Source organism: Salvelinus alpinus, chromosome 21 (assembly GCF_045679555.1).
Source record: "Salvelinus alpinus chromosome 21, SLU_Salpinus.1, whole genome shotgun sequence".
Taxonomy (NCBI): Eukaryota; Metazoa; Chordata; class Actinopteri; order Salmoniformes; family Salmonidae; genus Salvelinus; species Salvelinus alpinus.
Genome location: NC_092106.1, coordinates 32,643,815 through 32,666,930, shown reverse-complemented (window position 1 = coordinate 32,666,930; position 23,116 = coordinate 32,643,815). Strand labels below are relative to the sequence as shown.

The 23,116-nt window shown below is 46.7% G+C and overlaps 1 protein-coding gene and 1 long non-coding RNA gene across 6 annotated transcripts in view; both read left to right on the top strand.

Annotated features, from left to right (window-relative positions):
• Positions 1–23,116, top strand: part of LOC139548261 (arf-GAP with Rho-GAP domain, ANK repeat and PH domain-containing protein 1-like) — a 124,513-nt gene that overhangs the window by 49,039 nt on the left and 52,358 nt on the right. For all 5 annotated transcript variants that reach the window (XR_011669683.1, XM_071357814.1, XM_071357812.1 and 2 more), the window contains 3 exons: positions 20,883–21,057; positions 21,253–21,387; positions 22,878–23,013. Coding sequence is in view for 4 of the 5 variants with exons in the window: in XM_071357814.1 (XP_071213915.1) it covers positions 20,883–21,057; positions 21,253–21,387; positions 22,878–23,013 (446 nt within the window). In the remaining variant the exon portion in view is untranslated. The remainder of the gene's footprint in view (positions 1–20,882; positions 21,058–21,252; positions 21,388–22,877; positions 23,014–23,116) is intronic.
• LOC139548268 (uncharacterized) lies at positions 10,519–13,849 on the top strand. Its single transcript, XR_011669684.1, has 2 exons — positions 10,519–11,488; positions 13,437–13,849. It is a non-coding gene; the product is annotated as an uncharacterized lncRNA (long non-coding RNA).

Genomic DNA, 23,116 nt, shown 5'->3' with positions numbered 1-23,116 from the left:
CCTCCAGTATCTACAGTATACCCCTCCAGTATCTACAGTATACCCCTCCAGTATCTACAGTATACCCCTCCAGTATCTACAGTATACCCCTCCAGTATCTACAGTGTACCCCTCCAGTATCTACAGTGTACCCCTCCAGTATCTACAGTATACCCCTCCAGTATCTACAGTATACCCCTCCAGTATCTACAGTATACCCCTCCAGTATCCATACCCCTCCAGTATCTAGAGTATACCCCTCCAGTATCTAGAGTATACCCCTCCAGTATCTAGAGTATACCCCTCCAGTATCTAGAGTATACCCCTCCAGTATCTACAGTATACCCCTCCAGTATCTACAGTATACCCCTCCAGTATCTACAGTATACCCCTCCAGTATCTACAGTATACCCCTCCAGTATCCATACCCCTCCAGTATCCATACCCCTCCAGTATCTAGAGTATACCCCTCCAGTATCTAGAGTATACCCCTCCAGTGTCTACAGTATACCCCTCCAGTGTCTACAGTATAACCCTCCAGTGTCTACAGTATACCCCTCCAGTATCTACAGTATACCCCTCCAGTATCTACAGTATACCCCTCCAGTATCTACAGTATACCCCTCCAGTATCTACAGTATACCCCTCCAGTATCTACAGTATACCCCTCCAGTATCTAGAGTATACCCCTCCAGTATCTACAGTATACCCCTCCAGTATCTACAGTATACCCCTCCAGTATCTACAGTATACCCCTCCAGTATCTACAGTATACCCCTCCAGTATCTAGAGTATACCCCTCCAGTATCTAGAGTATACCCCTCCAGTATCTAGAGTATACCCCTCCAGTATCTACAGTATACCCCTCCAGTATCTACAGTATACCCCTCCAGTATCTACAGTATACCCCTCCAGTGTCTACAGTATAACCCTCCAGTGTCTACAGTATAACCCTCCAGTATCTACAGTATACCCCTCCAGTATCTACAGTATACCCCTCCAGTATCTACAGTATACCCCTCCAGTATCTACAGTATAACCCTCCAGTATCTACAGTATCCATACCCCTCCAGTATGTACAGTATACCCCTCCAGTATCTACAGTATACCCCTCCAGTATCTACAGTATACCCCTCCAGTATCCATACCCCTCCAGTGTCTACAGTATACCCCTCCAGTATCTACAGTATACCCCTCCAGTATCTACAGTCTACCCCTCCAGTATCTACAGTATACCCCTCCAGTATCTACAGGATACCCCTCCAGTATCCATACCCCTCCAGTATGTACAGTATACCCCTCCAGTATCTACAGTGTACCCCTCCAGTATGTACAGTATACCCCTCCAGTATCTACAGTGTACCCCTCCAGTATCTACAGTGTACCCCTCCAGTATCTACAGTATACCCCTCCAGTATCTACAGTATACCCCTCCAGTATCTACAGTATACCCCTCCAGTATCTACAGGATACCCCTCCAGTATCTACAGGATACCCCTCCAGTATCTACAGTGTACCCCTCCAGTATCTACAGTATACCCCTCCAGTATCTACAGTATACCCCTCCAGTATCTACAGGATACCCCTCCAGTATCTAGAGTATACCCCTCCAGTATCTAGAGTATACCCCTCCAGTATCTAGAGTATACCCCTCCAGTATCTACAGTATACCCCTCCAGTATCTACAGTATACCCCTCCAGTATCTACAGTATACCCCTCCAGTATCTACAGTATACCCCTCCAGTATCCATACCCCTCCAGTATCTAGAGTATACCCCTCCAGTATCTAGAGTATACCCCTCCAGTATCTAGAGTATACCCCTCCAGTATCTAGAGTATACCCCTCCAGTGTCTACAGTATACCCCTCCAGTGTCTACAGTATAACCCTCCAGTATCTACAGTATAACCCTCCAGTATCTACAGTATAACCCTCCAGTATCTACAGTATACCCCTCCAGTATCTATACCCCTCCAGTATCTACAGTATACCCCTCCAGTATCCATACCCCTCCAGTATCTAGAGTATACCCCTCCAGTATCTAGAGTATACCCCTCCAGTATCTAGAGTATACCCCTCCAGTATCTAGAGTATACCCCTCCAGTATCTACAGTATACCCCTCCAGTATCTACAGTATACCCCTCCAGTATCCATACCCCTCCAGTATCCATACCCCTCCAGTATCTAGAGTATACCCCTCCAGTATCTAGAGTATACCCCTCCAGTGTCTACAGTATACCCCTCCAGTGTCTACAGTATAACCCTCCAGTGTCTACAGTATAACCCTCCAGTATCTACAGTATACCCCTCCAGTATCTACAGTATACCCCTCCAGTATCTACAGTATACCCCTCCAGTATCTACAGTATACCCCTCCAGTATCTAGAGTATACCCCTCCAGTATCTAGAGTATACCCCTCCAGTATCTAGAGTATACCCCTCCAGTATCTAGAGTATACCCCTCCAGTATCTAGAGTATACCCCTCCAGTATCTAGAGTATACCCCTCCAGTATCTAGAGTATACCCCTCCAGTATCTAGAGTATACCCCTCCAGTATCTACAGTATACCCCTCCAGTATCTACAGTATACCCCTCCAGTATCTAGAGTATACCCCTCCAGTATCTAGAGTATACCCCTCCAGTATCTAGAGTATACCCCTCCAGTATCTAGAGTATACCCCTCCAGTATCTAGAGTATACCCCTCCAGTATCTACAGTATACCCCTCCAGTGTCTACAGTATAACCCTCCAGTGTCTACAGTATAACCCTCCAGTATCTACAGTATACCCCTCCAGTATCTACAGTATACCCCTCCAGTATCTACAGTATACCCCTCCAGTATCTACAGTATACCCCTCCAGTATCCATACCCCTCCAGTATGTACAGTATACCCCTCCAGTATCTACAGTATACCCCTCCAGTATCTACAGTATACCCCTCCAGTATCCATACCCCTCCAGTGTCTACAGTATACCCCTCCAGTATCTACAGTATACCCCTCCAGTATCTACAGTCTACCCCTCCAGTATCTACAGTATACCCCTCCAGTATCTACAGGATACCCCTCCAGTATCTACAGTGTACCCCTCCAGTATCTACAGTGTACCCCTCCAGTATGTACAGTATACCCCTCCAGTATCTACAGTGTACCCCTCCAGTATCTACAGTGTACCCCTCCAGTATCTACAGTATACCCCTCCAGTATCTACAGTATACCCCTCCAGTATCTACAGTATACCCCTCCAGTATCTACAGGATACCCCTCCAGTATCTACAGGATACCCCTCCAGTATCTACAGTGTACCCCTCCAGTATCTACAGTATACCCCTCCAGTATCTACAGTATACCCCTCCAGTATCTACAGTATACCCCTCCAGTATCTACAGGATACCCCTCCAGTATCTAGAGTATACCCCTCCAGTATCTAGAGTATACCCCTCCAGTATCTAGAGTATACCCCTCCAGTATCTAGAGTATACCCCTCCAGTATCTACAGTATACCCCTCCAGTATCTACAGTATACCCCTCCAGTATCCATACCCCTCCAGTATCTAGAGTATACCCCTCCAGTATCTAGAGTATACCCCTCCAGTATCTAGAGTATACCCCTCCAGTATCTAGAGTATACCCCTCCAGTGTCTACAGTATAACCCTCCAGTGTCTACAGTATAACCCTCCAGTATCTACAGTATAACCCTCCAGTATCTACAGTATACCCCTCCAGTATCTATACCCCTCCAGTATCTATACCCCTCCAGTATCTAGAGTATACCCCTCCAGTATCTAGAGTATACCCCTCCAGTATCTAGAGTATACCCCTCCAGTATCTAGAGTATACCCCTCCAGTATCTACAGTATACCCCTCCAGTATCTACAGTATACCCCTCCAGTATCCATACCCCTCCAGTATCTAGAGTATACCCCTCCAGTATCTAGAGTATACCCCTCCAGTATCTAGAGTATACCCCTCCAGTATCTAGAGTATACCCCTCCAGTGTCTACAGTATAACCCTCCAGTGTCTACAGTATAACCCTCCAGTATCTACAGTATAACCCTCCAGTATCTACAGTATAACCCTCCAGTATCTACAGTATACCCCTCCAGTATCCATACCCCTCCAGTATCCATACCCCTCCAGTATCTAGAGTATACCCCTCCAGTATCTAGAGTATACCCCTCCAGTATCTACAGTATACCCCTCCAGTGTCTACAGTATACCCCTCCAGTGTCTACAGTATAACCCTCCAGTATCTACAGTATACCCCTCCAGTATCTACAGTATACCCCTCCAGTATCTACAGTATACCCCTCCAGTATCTACAGTATACCCCTCCAGTATCTACAGTATAACCCTCCAGTATCTATACCTTTCCAGTATCTACAGTATACCCCTCCAGTATCTACAGTGTACCCCTCCAGTATCTACAGTGTACCCCTCCAGTATCTACAGTGTACCCCTCCAGTATCTACAGTATACCCCTCCAGTATCTACAGTATACCCCTCCAGTATCCATACCCCTCCAGTATCTAGAGTATACCCCTCCAGTATCTAGAGTATACCCCTCCAGTATCTAGAGTATACCCCTCCAGTATCTACAGTATACCCCTCCAGTATCCATACCCCTCCAGTATCCATACCCCTCCAGTATCCATACCCCTCCAGTATCTAGAGTATACCCCTCCAGTATCTACAGTATACCCCTCCAGTATCTACAGTATACCCCTCCAGTATCTACAGTATACCCCTCCAGTATCTACAGTATACCCCTCCAGTATCTACAGTATACCCCTCCAGTATCTACAGTATACCCCTCCAGTATCCATACCCCTCCAGTATCCATACCCCTCCAGTATCTACAGGATACCCCTCCAGTATCTACAGTGTACCCCTCCAGTATCTACAGTATACCCCTCCAGTATCTACAGTATACCCCTCCAGTATCTACAGTATACCCCTCCAGTATCTACAGTATACCCCTCCAGTATCTAGAGTATACCCCTCCAGTATCTAGAGTATACCCCTCCAGTATCTAGAGTATACCCCTCCAGTATCTAGAGTATACCCCTCCAGTATCTAGAGTATACCCCTCCAGTATCTAGAGTATACCCCTCCAGTATCTAGAGTATACCCCTCCAGTATCTAGAGTATACCCCTCCAGTATCTAGAGTATACCCCTCCAGTATCTAGAGTATACCCCTCCAGTATCTACAGTATACCCCTCCAGTATCCATACCCCTCCAGTATCTAGAGTATACCCCTCCAGTATCTAGAGTATACCCCTCCAGTATCTACAGTATACCCCTCCAGTATCTACAGTATACCCCTCCAGTGTCTACAGTATACCCCTCCAGTGTCTACAGTATACCCCTCCAGTGTCTACAGTATAACCCTCCAGTGTCTACAGTATAACCCTCCAGTATCTACAGTATACCCCTCCAGTATCTACAGTATACCCCTCCAGTATCTACAGTATACCCCTCCAGTATCTACAGTATACCCCTCCAGTATCCATACCCCTCCAGTATCTAGAGTATACCCCTCCAGTATCTAGAGTATACCCCTCCAGTATCTAGAGTATACCCCTCCAGTATCTAGAGTATACCCCTCCAGTATCTACAGTATACCCCTCCAGTATCTACAGTATACCCCTCCAGTATCTACAGTATACCCCTCCAGTATCCATACCCCTCCAGTATCCATACCCCTCCAGTATCTAGAGTATACCCCTCCAGTATCTAGAGTATACCCCTCCAGTATCTACAGTATACCCCTCCAGTGTCTACAGTATAACCCTCCAGTGTCTACAGTATAACCCTCCAGTATCTACAGTATACCCCTCCAGTATCTACAGTATACCCCTCCAGTATCTACAGTATACCCCTCCAGTATCTACAGTATAACCCTCCAGTATCTATACCTTTCCAGTATCTACAGTATACCCCTCCAGTATCTACAGTATACCCCTCCAGTATCTACAGTGTACCCCTCCAGTATCTACAGTGTACCCCTCCAGTATCTACAGGATACCCCTCCAGTATCTACAGGATACCCCTCCAGTATCTACAGTGTACCCCTCCAGTATCTACAGTATACCCCTCCAGTATCTACAGTATACCCCTCCAGTATCTACAGTATACCCCTCCAGTATCTACAGTATACCCCTCCAGTATCTACAGTGTACCCCTCCAGTATCTACAGTGTACCCCTCCAGTATCTACAGTATACCCCTCCAGTATCTACAGTATACCCCTCCAGTATCTACAGTATACCCCTCCAGTGTCTACAGTATACCCCTCCAGTATCTACAGTATACCCCTCCAGTATCTACAGTATACCCCTCCAGTATCTACAGGATACCCCTCCAGTATCTACAGGATACCCCTCCAGTATCTACAGTGTACCCCTCCAGTATCTACAGTATACCCCTCCAGTATCTACAGTATACCCCTCCAGTATCTACAGTATACCCCTCCAGTATCCATACCCCTCCAGTATCTAGAGTATACCCCTCCAGTATCTAGAGTATACCCCTCCAGTATCTACAGTATACCCCTCCAGTATCTACAGTATACCCCTCCAGTATCTACAGTATACCCCTCCAGTATCTACAGTATACCCCTCCAGTATCTACAGTATACCCCTCCAGTATCCATACCCCTCCAGTATCCATACCCCTCCAGTATCTAGAGTATACCCCTCCAGTATCTAGAGTATACCCCTCCAGTATCTAGAGTATACCCCTCCAGTATCTACAGTATACCCCTCCAGTGTCTACAGTATAACCCTCCAGTGTCTACAGTATAACCCTCCAGTATCTACAGTATACCCCTCCAGTATCTACAGTATACCCCTCCAGTATCTACAGTATACCCCTCCAGTATCTACAGTATACCCCTCCAGTATCTACAGTATACCCCTCCAGTATCCATACCCCTCCAGTATCTAGAGTATACCCCTCCAGTATCTACAGTATACCCCTCCAGTATCTACAGTATACCCCTCCAGTATCTACAGTATACCCCTCCAGTATCTACAGTATACCCCTCCAGTATCCATACCCCTCCAGTATCCATACCCCTCCAGTATCTAGAGTATACCCCTCCAGTATCTAGAGTATACCCCTCCAGTATCTACAGTATACCCCTCCAGTGTCTACAGTATAACCCTCCAGTATCTACAGTATACCCCTCCAGTATCTACAGTATACCCCTCCAGTATCTACAGTATACCCCTCCAGTATCTACAGTATACCCCTCCAGTATCTACAGTATAACCCTCCAGTATCCATACCCCTCCAGTATCTAGAGTGTACCCCTCCAGTATCTACAGGGTACCCCTCCAGTATCTACAGTATACCCCTCCAGTATCTACAGTATACCCCTCCAGTATCTACAGTATACCCCTCCAGTATCTACAGTATACCCCTCCAGTATCTACAGTATACCCCTCCAGTATCCATACCCCTCCAGTATCTAGAGTATACCCCTCCAGTATCTAGAGTATACCCCTCCAGTATCTAGAGTATACCCCTCCAGTATCTACAGTATACCCCTCCAGTGTCTACAGTATAACCCTCCAGTGTCTACAGTATAACCCTCCAGTATCTACAGTATACCCATCCAGTATCTACAGTATACCCCTCCAGTATCTACAGTATACCCCTCCAGTATCTACAGTATAACCCTCCAGTATCTACAGTATACCCCTCCAGTATCTACAGTGTACCCCTCCAGTATCTACAGTGTACCCCTCCAGTATCTACAGTGTACCCCTCCAGTATCTACAGGGTACCCCTCCAGTATCTACAGTGTACCCCTCCAGTATCTACAGTATACCCCTCCAGTATCTACAGTGTACCCCTCCAGTATCTACAGTATACCCCTCCAGTATCTACAGTGTACCCCTCCAGTATCTACAGTGTACCCCTCCAGTATCTACAGTGTACCCCTCCAGTATCTACAGTGTACCCCTCCAGTATCTACAGTGTACCCCTCCAGTAACTACAGTATACCCCTCCAGTATCTACAGTATACCCCTCTAGTATCTACAGTATACCCCTCCAGTATCTACAGTATACCCCTCCAGTATCTACAGTATACCCCTCCAGTATCTACAGTATACCCCTCCAGTGTCTACAGTATACCCCTCCAGTATCTACAGTGTACCCCTCCAGTATCTACAGTGTACCCCTCCAGTATCTACAGTATACCCCTCCAGTATCTACAGTATACCCCTCCAGTATCTACAGTATACCCCTCCAGTATCTACAGTATACCCCTCCAGTATCTACAGTATACCCCTCCAGTATCTACAGTATACCCCTCCAGTGTCTACAGTATACCCCTCCAGTATCTACAGTATACCCCTCCAGTATCTACAGTATACCCCTCCAGTGTCTACAGTATACCCCTCCAGTATCTACAGTATACCCTTCTAGTATCCATACCCCTCCAGTATCTACAGTGTACCCCTCCAGTATCTACAGTATACTCCTCCAGTATCTACAGTGTACCCCTCCAGTATCTACAGTGTACCCCTCCAGTATCTACAGTGTACCCCTCCAGTATCTACAGTATAACCCTCCAGTATCTACAGTATACCCCTCCAGTATCTACAGTATACCCCTCCAGTATCTACAGTATACCCCTCCAGTGTCTACAGTATACCCCTCCAGTGTCTACAGTATACCCCTCCAGTGTCTACAGTATACCCCTCCAGTGTCTACAGTATACCCCTCCAGTATCTACAGTATCCCCCTCCAGTATCTACAGTATACCCCTCCAGTATCTACAGTATCCCCTCCAGTATCTACAGTATACCCCTCCAGTATCTACAGTATACCCCTCCAGTGTCTACAGTATACCCCTCCAGTATCTACAGTATACCCCTCCAGTATCTACAGTATCCCCCTCCAGTATCTACAGTATACCCCTCCAGTATCTACAGTATACCCCTCCAGTATCTACAGTATACCCCTCCAGTATTTACAGTATACCCCTCCAGTATCTACAGTATACCCTTCCAGTATCCATTCCCCTCCAGTATCTACAGTATACCCCTCCAGTATCTACAGTATACCCCTCCAGTATCTACAGTATACCCCTCCAGTGTCTACAGTATACCCCTCCAGTATCTACAGTATACTCCTCCAGTATCTACAGTGTACCCCTCCAGTATCTACAGTGTACCCCTCCAGTATCTACAGTGTACCCCTCCAGTATCTACAGTATAACCCTCCAGTATCTACAGTATACCCCTCCAGTATCTACAGTATACCCCTCCAGTATCTACAGTATACCCCTCCAGTGTCTACAGTATACCCCTCCAGTGTCTACAGTATACCCCTCCAGTGTCTACAGTATACCCCTCCAGTATCTACAGTATACCCCTCCAGTGTCTACAGTATACCCCTCCAGTATCTACAGTATACCCCTCCAGTATCTACAGTATCCCCCTCCAGTATCTACAGTATACCCTTCTAGTATCCATACCCCTCCAGTATCTACAGTATACCCCTCCAGTGTCTACAGTATACCCCTCCAGTATCTACAGTATACCCCTCCAGTATCTACAGTATCCCCCTCCAGTATCTACAGTATACCCCTCCAGTATCTACAGTATACCCCTCCAGTATTTACAGTATACCCCTCCAGTATCTACAGTATACCCTTCCAGTATCCATACCCCTCCAGTATCTACAGTATACCCCTCCAGTATCTACAGTATACCCCTCCAGTATCTACAGTATACCCCTCCAGTGTCTACAGTATACCCCTCCAGTGTCTACAGTATACCCCTCCAGTGTCTATAGTATACCCCTCCAGTATCCATACCCCTCCAGTATCTATACCCCTCCAGTGTCTACAGTATACCCCTCCAGTATCTACAGTATACATTTTTACATTTACATTTAAGTAATTTAGCAGACGCTCTTATCCAGAGCGACTTACAAATTGGTGCATTCACCTTATGATATCCAGTGGAACAACCACTTTACAATAGTGCATCTAACTCTTTTAAGAGGGGGGGGGGTTAGAAGGATTACTTTATCCTATCCTAGGTATTCCTTAAAGAGGTGGGGTTTCAGGTGTCTCCCCGGAAGGTGGTGATTGACTCCGCTGACCTGGCGTCGTGAGGGAGTTTGTTCCACCATGGGGTATACCCCTCCAGTACCTACAGTATACCTCTCCAGTATCCATACCCCTCCAGTGTCCATCCCCTCCACTACCCCTCTATCTCGCCCCATCTCTTCCATTCAGTGTTTGTGTCGTGAATGACTCAGTGTTACAGCTCTTAGCTGGGCCAGTCAATAGCCTCTTAACCCAGTTACCAGAAGCAATGCCAACTGCACATATCTCTCTGTCTATGTATTTCTGTCTCTCTGTCTCTTTCTCTCTCGGTTTCTGTCTCTCTCTCTGTATCTCTTTGTCTCTGTCTGTCTGTGAATCACATTCAGCACATGACTGAGTGATTCCATTTTCCTCCTTAAGTGATTTAGTTCACCAGCTGTTCACTCCCTGTGTGTCGTGTGTGTGTGTGTGTGTGTGTGTGTGTGTGTGTGTGTGTGTGTGTGTGTGTGTGTGTGTGTGTGTGTGTGTGTGTCGTGTGTGCAGCAGAGATTTAAAGAAACTCAAAATACAGGAAGTTTTCTCTCTGATTCTGATTGTTGGACCAGGATGCAACAGTATAGGGAGAAACACACACTCTCACTCTCTTTATGCGTTCCACTAAATGAATCCTTTGTTCTCCTGCTCCCCCCTCTTATCTCTCCCTCTCTTTCTCTCCCTCGCTTTCTCTCTTTCTCTCCCTCTCTTTCTCTCTTTCTCTCCCTCGCTTTCTCTCTTTCTCTCCCTCGCTTTCTCTCTTTCTCTCCCTCGCTTTCTCTCTTTCTCTCCCTCTCTTTCTCTCTTTATCTCCCTCGCTTTCTCTCTTTCTCTCCCTCGCTTTCTCTCTTTCTCTCCCTCTCTTTCTCTCTTTATCTCCCTCGCTTTCTCTCTTTCTCTCCCTCGCTTTCTCTCTTTCTCTCCCTCGCTTTCTCTCTTTCTCTCCCTCGCTTTCCCTGCTCCATTTTCTTATCTAGACAGTGTTTCTCTCCGTGCTCTCCCTGGGCCTGAGCCCACCTCTGGCATGTATTAGTGTGTGTCGGAGCTCATGCTGCTTTGTTTATCTAACTGTGGCAGGACTCCACCCCTCCCTCTGACATCATCATGGTCTTTCTACAGGAATGTGTTCTAATTCCTCCTCTCCAGAGTTGCTCTCCTCTCCGCCCCTTTTCTCTGTCTCATTGTTTGGGTCAGATCAGTGGAGCTGGGAAAGTTTTTCTGTCTATCTCTCTCTCTCTCTTTCCTTCTGTGATGTAGTTGACGTGTAGCTTTGTGAGGAGTGCTCTTGGAGGGTTGTCACTTGGAACTATTCAGTTTGGCACACACACACACGTGCACTCACTCACACACATGCACACACACTAGTGACAGTCAAGAGGACTACAATGTCAGCTCATGGGTGAGTGTACTACTGAAGTACTATGTTTGCCAGTATAACTCTGTGCTCTGTGTCTGTCTGTCTATGTTTGTGGAAAAGGCCTGTTTTTGTATCTTTTAGATAAGTGTTGGTTTGTGAGTCATGTGTATAAAATGTGAGCGGGACTGTGTGTGTTTGAGGGTTGTATTTATTTAGGTGTGTTTCTGAGAGTTGTATTTGTGTGAGTGTTGAACTGTGTAAATAGAGTATGTGAGTTGGATGATTGAAATGGACTTTGCCTCACAGCCTTACCCTTCCTCTATGCTCAGCTGGGTGGAGACATGTTGGAATGCTGTGTCCGAGTGTGTATGAATCCGAGTGTGTGTCCGAATTTGTGTGTTGTCCGAGTAGGTGTCTGAATGGCGCTGAAGCCAGACTTTGGTCTGTGTCCAGTATATCATAATCCCAGCTGCCTGTGTGTGTCTGTGATTGATAGAGTGTGTGGGTATTACAGTAATTGTGTGTGTGTGTGTGTTTGGGGTAGAGATACACTGGTATATGTGTGGGAGAGACAGAGGGTGTGTGTTTGGGGTAGAGATACACTGGTATGTGTGACTCAATGTGTTCTTTGTGTGGTCAGATTCTCCGCAGTCTCACCTTTCTGAATGGACAACCTTGTACGAGTCCCCCTCCCACTCTGCTGAACTATGCTTCCATCTTATAGCACATCACGGCTAAACTACAGGTACCTGCCAAAATAAAGGAAACACTTGAGTAAATGAGGGATATAAAGTATATTGAAAGCAGGTGCTTCCACACAGGCGTTGTTCCATGACTTAACTAAGCAATTAACATCCCATCATGTTTAGGTCATGTGTAAAAATGCCCAGTTGCCCATTATTTTGGCTACCATGGCTAGAAGAAGGAGCATAGGGGCTTTAAAGGATGTGTGTGTGTGTCAGTCACCAGATCTCAACCCAATTGAACACTTATGGGAGATTCTACAGTAGATTGGCGTCCGAGACAGCGTTTTCTACCACCTTCAATACCAAATGATGGAATCTCTCGTGGAAGAATGGTGTCGAATCTCACCAATGGAGTTCCAGACACTTGTAGAATTTATACCAAGGCACATTGAAACTGTTCTGGTGGCTCGTGGCCCAACACCCTAATAACACACTTTATTTTGGTGTTTCCTTTATTTTGGCAGTTACATGTATGCTAACATCTCATGGCACATCACTGTTAAACTATGTTAGTATCTTGCAGCACATCACAGCTAAACTATGTTTGCTTCTTATACTGTAGCACATCACAGCTAAACAATATTAGCGTCTTATACTGTAGCATTTCACTGCTAAACAATGTTGGCATCTTATCGTACATCACAGCTAATCTATGCTAGCATCTTATAGCACATCACAGCTAAACTATGCTAGCATCTTATAGCACATCACTGCTAATCTATGCTATCATCTTAAATCTAGTGCCAGGAGTTTTTCCTGCGTAGCTGACATGGTCAGGAAGAACTTTTATCCTCATTTGATTGCTAAACTACACACTTATAACATAGTGAAGCTAAATGATGTAAACTTTTCTAGCATCCCGCAGTACAGGCTAGCACTGCTTTTACATGGGTGCCAGTCTACCTCACAGCTAACCTCCACATGCTAATTCATCAACCAACCCAGTGATTAGACAGGAACCACTGAGAATATTAGTTTGACAGCGTGACTGTAGGCTGACAGTGTTATGAGATGCAGAGGAGTGTGTGTGGATGGTTTGGGATATGTTTGTGTGTGTTAGTGGTTTAGGAGTTTCTCCATATGTCTGTGTGGTTCAAAACCTACACCCCAACCCGAGCACTCCGTTCCGCCCGCTCTGGTATATTGGCCCTCACACACATACGAGGGGCCGGCTCATACCAGTCAAAGCTCTTGTCTGGCCTGGCACAGCACCAATGGTGGAGCAAGCTTCCCCCTAACTTCAGGAGAGCTGAATCCCTGCCGATCTTCTGAATTGCCCCTAACTTCAGGAGAGCTGAATCCCTGCCGATCTTCTGAATTGCCCCTAACTTCAGGAGAGCTGAGTCCCTGCCGATCTTCTGAATTGCCCCTAACATCAGGAGAGCTGAGTCCCTGCCGATCTTCTGAATTGCCCCTAACTTCAGGAGAGCTGAGTCCCTGCCGATCTTCTAAATTCTTCCGAAATCTTCTGAAAAGATTATCTTGATTAATCCCACATCACCCCCCACCCGACCCCCGGGTCTGTGATATGAGGTTGTCCCACCTAGCTATCTTAAAATGAATGCACTCATTGTAAGTCATTCTGGATAAATCTGCTAAATGTATACTGAACAAAAATATAAACGCAACATGCAACAATTAAAATTATTTTACTGAGTTACAGTTCATTAAAGGAAGTCTGTCAATTTAAATACATTCATTAGGCCCAAATTTATGGATTTACATGACTAGACAGGGGCGCAGCCATGGGTGGGTCTGGGAGGGCATAGGCCCACCGACTGAATTAGTTTTTACCCACAAAAAGGGCTTTATTGCAGACATAAATACTCCTGTTTCATCAGCTTTCCGGGTGGCTGGTCTCAGACGACCCCGCAGGTGAAGAAGCCGGATGTGGAGGTCCTGGGCTGGCGTGGTTACACGTGGTCTGCGGTTGTGAGGCCAGTTGGATGTACTGCCAAGTTCTCTAAAACGACGTTGGAGGCAGTTTATGGTGGAGAAATGAACATTCAATTATCTAGCAACAGCATGCCAATTGCACATTCCCTCACACCGTTGTGACATCTGTGGCGTTGTATAACAAAACTGCACATTTTAGAGTGGCCTTTTATTTACCTCGGCACAAGGTGCACCTGTGTAATGATCATGCCGTTTAATCAGCTTCTTGATATGCCACACCTGTCAGGTGGATGGATTATCTTGGCAAAGGAGAAATGCTCACTAACAGGGAAGTTAACAAATTCCTGCACAGAATTAGAGAGAAATTTGCTTTTTGTGCATATGGAACATTTCTGGGATCTTTTATTTCAGCTCATGAAACATGGGACCAACACTTTACATGTTGCGTTTATGTTTTTGTTCAGTGTATACGGTAAGTGCTGGGTGGGTGCAGACGTGGTGTGGCTGTATGGCTGACAGCACTAAACCATTTATGGGGTTGTTTGTTTAGACTTTGGATGTGTGTCAATATGGCTGCCAGGAAGAGATCCGTTTCTAGAACTTGACTTTACCCTCTTTCTCTCTATCCGTATCCCTCTTATTCTCATCTCTTTCTCTCTATCCTTATCCCTCTTATTCTCATCTCTTTCTCTCTATCCTTATCCCTCTATTCTCATCTCTTTCTCTCTATCCTTATCCCTCTATTCTCATCTCTTTCTCTCTATCCTTATCCCTCTATTCTCATCTCTTTCTCTCTATCCTTATCCCTCTATTCTCATCTCTTTCTCTCTATCCTTATCCCTCTTATTCTCATCTCTTTCTCTCTATCCTTATCCCTCTTATTCTCATCTCTTTCTCTCTATCCTTATCCCTCTATTCTCATCTCTTTCTCTCTATCCTTATCCCTCTATTCTCATCTCTTTCTCTCTATCCTTATCCCTCTTCTCATCTCTTTCTCTCTATCCTTATCCCTCTCTTCTCATCTCTTTCTCTCTATCCTTATCCCTCTATTCTCACTTCTTTCTCTCTATCCTTATCCCTCTATTCTCACTTCTTTCTTCCCTGTTTCTCTCTTTTCTCTCTTTCTATTATTTTTCTCCTCTCTTCCTCTCATGTCACTTCACTCTCTCTGTTTTTCTCAGCCCTGTTTCCCCCCTCTGTCTGCTAGGCCAATAAAGCCCTTTGAATTGAAAGAGAGAGAGCGAGGGACAGTGACAGAGACTGTCAGTATTATCTAGGAGGAACTAACTTGGCTGCCATGGAATGATGTGATGGTGAGTAGGAGCGTTTTGGTTGAAACAGCAGTGACCAGACTGTCATTGTAGCTGTGCCACAGCAGTATTGGTAAAGTTGTTTTTGAATTCATGGTTCAGGGTCTCAGGCAGTTCTAGAACATCGTGACACATAACCTAGAACATTCCACAACCCTACATTCCAAACCTTACTCCTACCTACAGTCCACCTGTTGTTGTTGTTGGGCAAAGCAGTGGTGCAGCTTGACTCAGAGCTGTGGTTCAGAACAATCCACTCTTAGTGTTTCTCAACTGAGACCAATTACACATCTCTGAGGACTTTTAGGTTGAGGGTACAGGGGGGTAAAATCCTCCATGGTGTAGGGACAGGGACAGGGGGGTAAAATCCTCCAGGGTGTAGGGACAGGGACAGGGGGGTAAAATCCTCCATGGTGTAGGGACAGGGGGGTAAAATCCTCCATGGTGTAGGGACAGGGACAGGGGGGTAAAATCCTCCATGGTGTAGGGACAGGGACAGGGGGGTAAAATCCTCCATGGTGTAGGGACAGGGACAGGGGGGTAAAATCCTCCAGGGTGTAGGGACAGGGACAGGGGGGTAAAATCCTCCAGGGTGTAGGGACAGGGTAAGGAGGGTAAAATCCTCCAGGGTGTAGGGACAGGGGACAGGGGGGTAAAATCCTCCAGGGTGTAGGGACAGGGTAAGGGGACAGGAACAGGGTAGGAGTATATGGGATGAGGGGACAGGTTAACTCAGAACCAGGCTAGGAAATTAAAGCAGTCAGTGAGGGAGAGACTGCTCCGTTGAGAGAGAAAGACCAGGAGAGATGGAGGGGAAAGAAAGGAGGGTGTTTTTACAGCTGAGCTCAACGCAGCCTTCCAGCTTGAGCACACTGAGCCCAACACAGTAACACCCACATTATTACACACACACACACACACACACACACACACACACACACACACACACACACACACACACACACACACACACACACACACACACACACACACACACACAGCTGCACTCTCTCTGAACCAACACTCTCTCTGAACCAACAACCCCCCCCCCCCCCCCACACGCACACACACACACAGCTGCACTCTCTCTGAACCAACAACACACACACACACACACACACACACAGCTGCACTCTTTCTGAACCAACAACTCTCCTCTCCCTCCTTCGACTCTCCCTCGCCTGTGTCTTCTTCATATCCCTCCCATTAGTCACATGAGGGAAACCAGAGTCAGAGATTCACTCACACACTCAGGTGTGGGCTATAGCAACCAATCGGTTCACAGGAAGGCTGAGCAAGAAAATAAGAAGGCCTCTGAGAAATAAGTGTTTCAAAACTTCCAGCCCTCACACATCTGCACACATCTGCACACACAGGCACGCACATACACAGACACACGGAGGAATCCAAGACTTTTAGACAACCCCTGGAGAGACCGAGAGAGACAAACGTTTTTCAGAGGACCGTGTGGACTGCACTCTATACCCTGGGTGTGTCTCTGAAAACATAACTCTCAGTTAGCTACAATTCTCCTTTCTACAGAAAAGATTAACAAAAACATGCAAGTCTTGTAATCAGAGTGATTACAGATACCACTTCCCTCGATCCTCCCCCCTCCAACTAACAAAGGTTTTACCCGCATGGAAAGCAGAGGATCACACACACACACGAGACAGGAAGTGATCCATATGTTCCAGAATTACCTCACCAGAGGGACCGAGCAGACAGAGGGACCGAGCAGACAGAGGGACCGAGCAGACAGAGGGACCGAGCAGACAGAGGGACCGAGCAGACAGAGGGACCGAGCAGACAGAGGGACCGAGCAGACAGACACCTCTCTCTCTGTCTCGCTTTCTGTCTTTCTCTGTCTCTGTCACTGTCTGTCTCTCTTTCAGTTCAAAGGGCTTTATTGTCTTGGGAAACATATGTTTACATTTCCAAAGTAAATGGAATAGACAATAAATAAAAGGGAAATAAACATTAGTAAACATTACACTCACAAAGGTTTTAAAAGAATATAGACATTTCAAATGTTATATTATTGGCTATGTACAGTGGAGTAACAATGTCCCAATAGTTGAAGTATGAAAGGGAAAATAAATCAACTGAAATATGTGTTGTATTTATGTTGTTTGTGCTTCACTGGTTGCCCTTTTCTTATGGCAACGGGCCACAAATCTTGCTGCTGTGATTGCAGACTGCGTTAATTCGCATAACACATACGAGTTTGTCATTGTTTGATTTGCTTCTGAATTCTTTGTGGGTCTGTGTGATCTGTGTGGTCTGTGGTCTGTGTAATCTGAGGGAAATATGTGTCTCTAATATGGTCATACATTTGGCAGGAGGTTAGGAAGTGCAACTCAGTTTCAGTGTGCACATAGGCAGACCTGGCTCTTGAGAAAAGACAGCATATCGCAATTCAATTTAAATTTAAGGGCTTTATTGGCATGGGAAACATATTGCCAAAGCAAGTGAAGTAGATAATAAACAAAAGTGGAATTAACAATAAAAAATAACAGTAAACATTACACTCACAGAAGTTCCAAAAGAATAAAGACATTTCAAATGTCATATTATGTCTATATACAGTGTTGTAATGATGTGCAAATAGTTAAAATACAAAAGGGAAAATACATAAACATAAATATGGGTTGTATTTACAATGGTGTTTGTTCTTCACTGGTTGTCCTTTTCTTGTGGCAACAGGTCACAAATCTTGCTGCTGTGATGGCACACTGTGGTATTTCACCCAGTAGATATGGGAGTTTATCAAAATTGGGTTTGTTTTGGAATTCTTTGTGGATCTGTGTAATCTGAGGGAAATATGTGTCTCTAATATGGTCATACATTTGGCAGGAGGTTAGGAAATGCAGCTCAGTTTCCACCTCATTTTGTGGGCAGTGTGCTCCTAGCCTGTATTCTCTTGAGAGCCAGGTCTGCCTACAGCGGCCTTTCTCAATGGGAAGGCTATGCTCACTGAGTCTGTATATAGTCAAAGCTTTCCTTAAGTTTGGGTCAGTCACTGGTCAGGTATTCTGCCACTGTGTACTCTGTTTTTTTGTTAATTTCTTGACACATTGGAAATAATTATCTGTTTGTTTTCTCATGATTTGGTTGGGTCTAATTGTGTTGCTGTCCAGGGGATCTGTGGGGTCTGTTTGTGTTTGTGAACAGAGCCCCAGGACCAGCTTGCTTAGGGGACTCTTCTCCAGGTTCATCTCTCTGTAGATAATGGCTTTGTTATGGAAGGTTTGGGAATCACTTCCTTTTAGGTGGTTGTAGAATTTAAAGGCTCTTTTCTGGATTTTGATAATTTTGCGGGTGTCGGCCTAATTCTGCTCTGCATGCATTATTGGTGTTTTACGTTGTACACGTAGCATATTTTTGCAGAATTCTGCATGCAGAGTCTCAATTTGGTGTTTGTCCCATTTTGTGATTTCTTGGTTGGTGAGCGGACCCCAGACCTCACAACCATAAAGGTTGTAACTGATTCAAGTATTTTTAGCCAGATCCTAATTGGTATGTCAAATGTTATGTTCCTTTTGATGGCACAGAAGGCCCTTCTTGCCTTGTCTCTCAGATCGTTCACAGCTTTGTGGAAGCTACCTGTAGCGCTGATGTTTAGGCCGAGGTATGTATAGTTTTTTTGTGTGCTCTAGGGCAACGGTGTCTAGATGGAATTTGTATTTGTGGTCCTGGTGATTGGAACACCATTATTTTTGTCTTACTGAGATTTACTGTCAGGGCCCAGTCTGACAGATTCTGTGCAGAAGATCCGCATAGGTGCTGCTGTAGGCCGTCCTTGGTTGGGGACAGAACCACCAGATCATCATATAATGTTCTATGTTTTTCCTCCAACTCGCCCTCTCTCTCTCTCTGTGTATTGTGTAAGAGTCTTGGATTCCTTTCTCTGTGTGTGTGTGTGTGTGTGTGTGTGTGTGTGTGTGTGTGTTTGCTGGAAGTCTTGAAACGCATTCTTTCCCAGAGGACAATTTCTTCTCTTGTTGCTCAGGCCTCCTGTGGTTGTTATAGCTCACACCTGTGTGTGAGAGGATGTATCTGACTGAGCTTCCCTCATGGGACTGATGGGAGGGATATGGGACTGATGGGAGGGATATGGGACTGATGGGAGGGATATGGGACTGATGGGAGGGATATGGAGAAGAAACACATACTGGAGGGAGGAGGAGAGAGATAAGTAGAGAGAGAGGAGGATTTTACCCCCCTGTCCCTGTCCCTACACCCTGGAGGATTTTACCCCCCTGTCCCTGTCCCTACACCCTGGAGGATTTTACCCCCCTCCCTGTCCCTACACCCTGGAGGATTTTACCCCCCTGTCCCTGTCCCTACACCCTGGAGGATTTTACCCCCCTGTCCCTACACCCTGGAGGATTTTACCCCCCTGTCCCTACACCCTGGAGGATTTTACCCCCCTGTCCCTGTCCCTACACCCTGGAGGATTTTACCCCCCTGTCCCTGTCCCTACACCCTGGAGGATTTTACCCCCCTGTCCCTGTCCCTACACCCTGGAGGATTTTACCCCCCTGTCCCTACACCCTGGAGGATTTTACCCCCCTGTCCTGTCCCTACACCATGGAGGATTTTACCCCCCTGTCCCTGTCCCTACACCATGGAGGATTTTACCCCCCTGTCCCTGTCCCTACACCCTGGAAGATTTTACCCCCCTGTCCCTGTCCCTACACCCTGGAGGATTTTACCCCCCTGTCCCTGTCCCTACACCATGGAGGATTTTACCCCCCTGTCCCTGTCCCTGTCCCTACACCATGGAGGATTTTACCCCCCTGTCCCTGTCCCTACACCATGGAGGATTTTACGTCCCTGTCCCTACACCATGGAGGATTTTACCCCCCTGTCCCTACACCCTGGAGGATTTTACCCCCCTGTCCCTACACCCTGGAGGATTTTACCCCCCTGTCCCTACACCCTGGAGGATTTTACCCCCCTGTCCCTACACCCTGGAGGATTTTACCCCCCTGTACCCTTAACCTAAAAGTCCTCAGAGATGTGTAATTGGTCTCAGTTGAGAAACACTAAGAGTGGATTGTTCTGAACCACAGCTCTGAGTCAAGCTGCACCACTGCTTTGCCCAACAACAACAACAGGTGGACTAGGTAGGAGTAAGGTTTGGAATGTAGGGTTGTGGAATGTTCTAGGTTATGTGTCACGATGTTCTAGAACTGCCTGAGACCCTGAACCATGAATTCAGAAACAACTTTACTAATACTGCTGTGGCACAGCTACAACGACAGTCTGGTCACTGCTGTTTCAACCAAAACGCTCCTACTCACCATCACATCATTCCATGGCAGCCAAGTTAGTTCCTCCTAGATAATACTGACAAAGTGATCATTTTCTGAATTTGAAACAATTATCCCTCCTACCCTCTCTTCCCCCCCTCTCACTCTCTCTCGCTCGCTCTCTTTCTCTCTCCCTCTCCCTTTCTCTCTCACTCTCCCTCTCCAGGCCCTGTGTATAAACGTGCAGTGCAGTGATGTGCTGGAGACGTTGTGTCTGGTGTTCTGTGGAGCTGATGTGAACTGTTCTACTGGCCAGGCTGACTGTCCCTCCCCCCTCTCCCTGGCACTCTCACACAACCAGAAACTACAGGCCCAGTTCCTCTCACACAACCTCAACACAGGTACATACACACTCCTGTTGACAGATAACATGCTCATGTTTATTCATATATATTCATATTCATTTGTATTCATTCACATATTTACATGTTTATTCCTGTTTAATAATTACTGGGCGTGTTTTATTCCTGTTTAATAATTACTGTGCGTGTTTTATTCCTGGTTTAATAATTACTGTGTGTGTTGTGTGTCTGCAGAGCTGCCTCGGTCGGAGGTGACTGGGGTCATGGAGCCTCAACACTATTCACCACAGCACCCCGTCACTCACAATGGCTTCCTTTTCAAGACCGCCTCCATGGTCCGGCCTATTACGGAGCGCAAGGCCAGGGAGGGTGAGCCAATCACACACACCCTAGTTTCTTCCTTAGTCCTCTTGTCCTTCCCCTAGTCCTTCCCCAGTGTCTTCCTCGAGTCCTTTCCGCTAGTCTCTTCCCCTAGTCCCGTAGTCCCTTCCTTTAGTCCCTTCCTCTAGTCCCGTAGTCCCTTCCTTTAGTCCCTTCCTCTAGTCCCGTAGTCCCTTCCTCGAGTCCTTTCCGCTAGTCCCTTCCCCTAGTCCCGTAGTCCCTTCCTTTAGTCCCGTAGTCCCTTCCTCCAGTCCCGTAGTCCCTTCATTTAGTCCCGTAGTCCCTTCCTACAGTCCCTTCCTCTAGTCCTGTAGTCCCTTCCTCCAGTCCCGTAGTCCCTTCCTCGAGTACTTTCCGCTAGTCCCTTCCCCATGTCCTGTAGTCCCTTCCCCTAGTCCTGTAGTCCCTTCATCTAGTCCCGTAGTCCCTTCCTCTAGTCTCGTAGTCCCTTCCTCGAGTCCTTTCTGCTAGTCCCTTCCCGTAGTCCCTTCATCTAGTCCCGTAGTCCCTTGCTCGAGTCCCGTAGTCCCTTCCTCGAGTCCTTTCCGCTAGTCCCTTCGCCTAGTCCTGTAGTCACTTCCTCTAGTCCCGCAGTCCCTTCCTCTAGTCCCTTCCTCTAGTCCCTTCCTGTAGTCCCTTCCTCTAGTCCCTAACTCGAGTCCTTTCCGCTAGTCCCTTCCCCTAGTCCTGTAGTCACTTCCTCTAGTCCCGCAGTCCCTTCCTCTAGTCCCTTCCCCTAGTCCCGTAGTCCATTCTTCTAGTCCCGTAGTCCATTCCTCGAGTCCTTTCCGCTAGTCCCTTCCTCGAGTCCTTTCCGCTAGTCCCTTCCTCGAGTCCTTTCCGCTAGTCCCTTCCTCTAGTCCTGCAGTCCCTTCCTCTAGTCCCTTCCCTTAGTCCTGTAGTCCCTTCCTCTAGTCCCTTCCCCAGTTCTCTAGTCCTCTAGTCCCTTCCCGTAGTCCACTAGTCCCTTCCTCTAGTTCTCTAGTCCCGTAGTTCTCTAGTCTAGTCCCTTCCCGTAGTTCTCTAGTCCCTTCCCCTAGTTTTCTAGTCCTCTAGTCCCTTCCTCTAGTTTTCTAGTCCTCTAGTCCCTTCCCGTAGTTCTCTAGTCCCTTCCCCTAGTTCTCTAGTCCCTTCCTGTAGTCTTCTAGTACCTTCCCCTAGTTCTCTAGTCCCTTCCCGTAGTTCTCTAGTCATCTTGTCCCGTAGTTCTCTAGTCCCTTCCCCTAGTTCTCTAGTCCCTTCCCCTAGTTTTCTAGTCCTCTAGTCCCTTCCCCTAGTTCTCTAGTCCTCTAGTCCCTTCCCCTAGTTCTCTAGTCCTCTAGTCCCTTCCCCTAGTCCTCTAGTCCCTTCCCCTAGTTCTCTAGTCCTTTCCTCTCACCTAGCTCAAGGTGATGCTAGCTTGGTTGAAATGTGTCCTCTGTGAGGGATGTTCTCTGTGAATGATGTGTCTTCCCCTCTGGTTGCTCTTGTCTCTGCAGAGTTCAGTCGTCGCTGGTGCATGTTAAATGATGGGAACTTTAGTTACTACGAGAGTGACAAGACTTCCACGCCCAACGGTGCCCTGAAGTCTACAGAGATAGTCTGTCTGTCTGTCAACACACCAGAGAGACATGGGTACCTACCTGACACTAGTCTTCCATCACTCTAAACCAGTCTGTTTAGCAATCCCGCTCTCTCTCTCTCAGCTATGACCACACGTTTGAGTTGTACTCCTCTC